The following is a 2,371-nucleotide window of genomic DNA, read 5'->3' as shown; positions in this document are numbered from 1 at the left end:
CTGCACCATAGTGTTTGTCCTCAATCTGCGGAGATACCCGTCCATCAAGTGGCAGTATTTCATGTCTGTCGATGGTCTGCACTCTGAGTATCCTGCACACCGATCAGGTAAATTGGTTTTCAAAGTAATGAAGATAAAGCTAAAATCATGTGAGATACAAAATTAAATAGATTTATAAATAAATGAGTGAGTGGAGGGATAATGTTGCACTGAGAGGAAATAAAAGTAAATATTTATGTAGAGAATCACTCAGTCAGTAAACAAGTGATCTTTCTGCTGATAGATAGTAATGCCATATTTACTTGTGTTATTTCTTTTTTGGCAACTTTAATGTGAAAAACTAATTAATTTATCAGAACTAGCAGAACTTTAAAAATTGTATCATCCATGTTCCAGGTCAGATTTTTTGTTAGTCTTAGATCTAGTGTTTAGAATCCATAGGTGCCATTAAGCATGTAAATGTCTGTAATGTACAGACACTGTTATTGCAGCTGATTGCAGCCAGTCTGGTCGTCATGGGCATGTCTATGAGGCTACGGTCAGACCTGATGGTAAAAACATAGTACTGCTGTATGATCTGGGAGAAGGTCTTACTCCAAGATTACTTCTTACTGCAAAAGCTATAGGTTGGTTTACATTTTTGAGTTCTTTAAGTTCCATATGCATATCTTGTTGAAAAAAATTATGTTAGTTTTTAATTAATGTGTGTAAATTTGTTAGTTTATTTCTTGTATTTAATACTTTTCAGATTTGAATGAGATTCTAATATATATATATATATCTTTAGGCCATCAGATTGCATCTACCATAATGCAACATGACCAGATAGCTGTGTTGGGTTTAGAAGGCAGTGTTGTTCGACCTGCAGCTCCTTGTATGAATTCCACACTGGTTCCTGCTACACACACTGTTAAACATGCAATTAGACGTTTTGTAAATTACATGGACATTCATAATGGTAAGTGCACTGATATATTGGTCCTCTACTTCCAAGTTGAATAGGGATTTTCCAACTTGGGAAAACCTGTCTGCCATCCTGCTCTCTCTTACTCACTCTGTCCGTGGGATAGTTTCTCTCTTCTTTAAAATAATGTAAATGAGAATGAATAGTTTTACAGTCCAAGTAACATCATGTAACTAGATGTTCATAAAAAAATTTTGCTACTTAGAATTCAGTTTTCCCCCTCCAGTGTCATGCTTATGGAATACTGGATTTTAAATATTTCAAGATTAATTGTTATTCTTTTTTCACAGAGCCAACCAATCACAGCCTTGGACTCATCACTGCAATGGAGATGATTGCAAATTGGTCATCCAGTCTTTCATCATCTAATAAATCAGTATTGTTAGTATATGTGACTTGTGGAAAGCTCAACAAGCACACTCAAATCCACACAATCTTGCAGCATATGGCTGTGATGTTGGATGTAATACCAACAAAAGTTTTACTGAGTGCCTTTGGGCTTGGAATAAGCAGAGGTTGGTATGATTTTTTTTCAGTTTTATACAATGTTAAGGTTGCTATTTTGGGTTGTTGTCTAATGTTGTTTTTTTATTTGGCTTTTAAATTTAGCATGAAGATACCTGAAACTTTTGCCATATGCATTTTCCAAAAGTTTTATGGATTTGGTGATGTGATCATTAAATTCAATTTTGGCTTTTGCATATTCAGTATTTACAGTATATGTTAGTATGATAATATTATTTGATGTACTTGAAATTTTATGACTACAAGATCTAATCCAGTGTCATGTTCCTTATTCTTTGGCAATTATGATCAGTATCTAGCAAAATCTAGTGTAATCTAATCTATTACAAAACTTAAATTCCCCTTGGTATAAGCTATTGAGTTATTATACTTTTTCTGAAGACTTGGAGTTCTTTGCTGTCATAGAATATATTATGCTCTAAAGTAAAGCAGCAGTTTTTGAAAGTAACTTTTGAATATCTGTTTGATTTTTCAGATCAGCCATCAAGTGAAAAGCAGTTCTTAGAAGCACTTGCTTATCAAGAATTTAGCAAATATAATATACAATCTACCAGGCTGCCTAATAAGGGATTAGTGGTAGGATTAGACTCCACTCTGAACGTTGCTCCAGTTATCAATAATTTTTATGATGCTGTGCATGAACCCAAGGGACACAGTGATGGCCTGCAGAACTTGGTGATCTCCGACCCTTACTGGGACGAAGATGGGAGAGGTGAGATGGTTTAGTTTTGAGGTTGAATGCAACTAACTTTCAGCTTCTGTCATGATGCTGAAACATAGCACTTAAAATCTTTCTTGATGCTAGATCTTGGCCTGCAGGTTACTTGGCCAAATTTAAATATTACACATGGGCATATTTTGTTTGTATCTTTTTCCTGTATT

General features: G+C 34.7%; 1 protein-coding gene across 1 annotated transcript in view; it reads left to right on the top strand.

Annotated features, from left to right (window-relative positions):
- LOC119589415 (VWFA and cache domain-containing protein 1-like) overlaps positions 1-2,371 on the top strand; it is a 30,393-nt gene that overhangs the window by 3,037 nt on the left and 24,985 nt on the right. The window contains exons 5-9 of the mRNA XM_037938025.1: positions 12-107; positions 477-626; positions 788-958; positions 1,255-1,479; positions 1,965-2,201. Of these exons, the coding sequence (XP_037793953.1) occupies positions 12-107; positions 477-626; positions 788-958; positions 1,255-1,479; positions 1,965-2,201 (879 nt within the window). The remainder of the gene's footprint in view (positions 1-11; positions 108-476; positions 627-787; positions 959-1,254; positions 1,480-1,964; positions 2,202-2,371) is intronic.

This window comes from Penaeus monodon, chromosome 25 (assembly GCF_015228065.2).
Source record: "Penaeus monodon isolate SGIC_2016 chromosome 25, NSTDA_Pmon_1, whole genome shotgun sequence".
Classification (NCBI taxonomy): domain Eukaryota; kingdom Metazoa; phylum Arthropoda; class Malacostraca; order Decapoda; family Penaeidae; genus Penaeus; species Penaeus monodon.
The sequence above is the reverse complement of the archived record's forward strand: the minus strand, read 5'-3'. Positions and strand labels throughout refer to the sequence as shown.